Source organism: Galendromus occidentalis, unplaced genomic scaffold, assembly GCF_000255335.2.
Source record: "Galendromus occidentalis unplaced genomic scaffold, Mocc_1.1 scf7180000076242, whole genome shotgun sequence".
Classification (NCBI taxonomy): Eukaryota; Metazoa; Arthropoda; class Arachnida; order Mesostigmata; family Phytoseiidae; genus Galendromus; species Galendromus occidentalis.
The window spans coordinates 1-1,046 of record NW_003804231.1 but is presented as its reverse complement, the minus strand read 5'-3'; the positions used below and the strand labels follow the sequence as shown (position 1 = coordinate 1,046).

At 55.9% G+C, this 1,046-nt stretch overlaps 1 protein-coding gene across 1 annotated transcript; it reads right to left on the bottom strand.

The window, feature by feature from the left end:
• Nucleotides 1-13: 13 nt before the first annotated feature.
• LOC108865104 (protein ABHD11-like) lies at nt 14-518 on the bottom strand (the record flags this gene model as incomplete). The annotated part of the gene is made up of 1 exon (XM_018641771.2): nt 14-518. A coding segment is annotated over one exon (505 nt), but the record flags the coding sequence as incomplete, so codon positions are not given.
• Between the last annotated feature and the right edge of the window lie 528 nt (nt 519-1,046).

Genomic DNA, 1,046 nt, shown 5'->3' with positions numbered 1-1,046 from the left:
TTGTCCCCGAGACGGATATTCTGAAGGAGGAGGTCACGCACCTGTTGGGACTCGACAACGGTGGCCAACAGGTTATTGGCACCGTCCCGGTTGAGTTTCCCGGGAAATTTGAGCTGCAAAAGGTCCAGAGCAAGTTTGCCCTGCCCATGCCCGGTCCGCGCGGGGGCCATGTCGCCGATGACGATCGATGAAACAAGCTCTGGATGTTCAAGCGCCAAAAGCATCGCGACCTTGCCACCCATCGAGTGTCCCATGACAGCAGCCGGGGCTGCGTGATGCGCCCTTAATGTCTCTGCTACATCTTCGGCCATGGACTGGATGTCGCCCGGCCCGTGAGGACTGTCTCCATGATTGCGCAGATCAAGCGCAAGCGTGCGCCTGTTTTCTGCGATCCGTCTCTGAAAAAATCCGAGGTTACGTGCGCGGCCATATAGTCCGTGCAGAAATACGACCGGGGGTCGTCTATTTTCGGCTTCAGGTTTGCGTTCTATGACGTTGAGCAGCACGGTGCACGAAAACTCCGTAAGAGGGGAGAGGGGACATGGTCCACTTTTAAACNGTTCAAAACAAGTCGAATTGCGTTCACGAGGGAAGTTCTTTCCCCGCCTGCGCCAAAAGGATCAACAGTCATGACGTCGAAAGCGCCTCCGGTGGAATTCTCAGCGCGACGGTTTCTGGCGCCGCTTTTCCTGCGTGCGTTGGTCCGGCGGGACGAGATCTGGCTGGTTGTACTCTCCATTGCAATTGGAGCGTTAGCGGGTTTATGCGTCTGGATCATTTCCGTGACAACGCGTCTGGCCCATAAAATACTCTTCAATATTCCGGGAGAGGGACGTCTGTCCGGGGTTGAGTGGCTTTCAGTATGGCGGGTGCTGCTTGTTCCGATACTGGGCGGGCTCGTTTATGGTCTTTTCACAAACTATATCGGTAAGAGGCGTGCCAACCAGCCTGTTGATCCGATTGAAGCCAATGCGCTCCACGGTGGGCGCATGTCTGTCCGTGACAGCCTGGTGGTCGCGTTTCAGACGTTTCTCTCTAATGGGTGC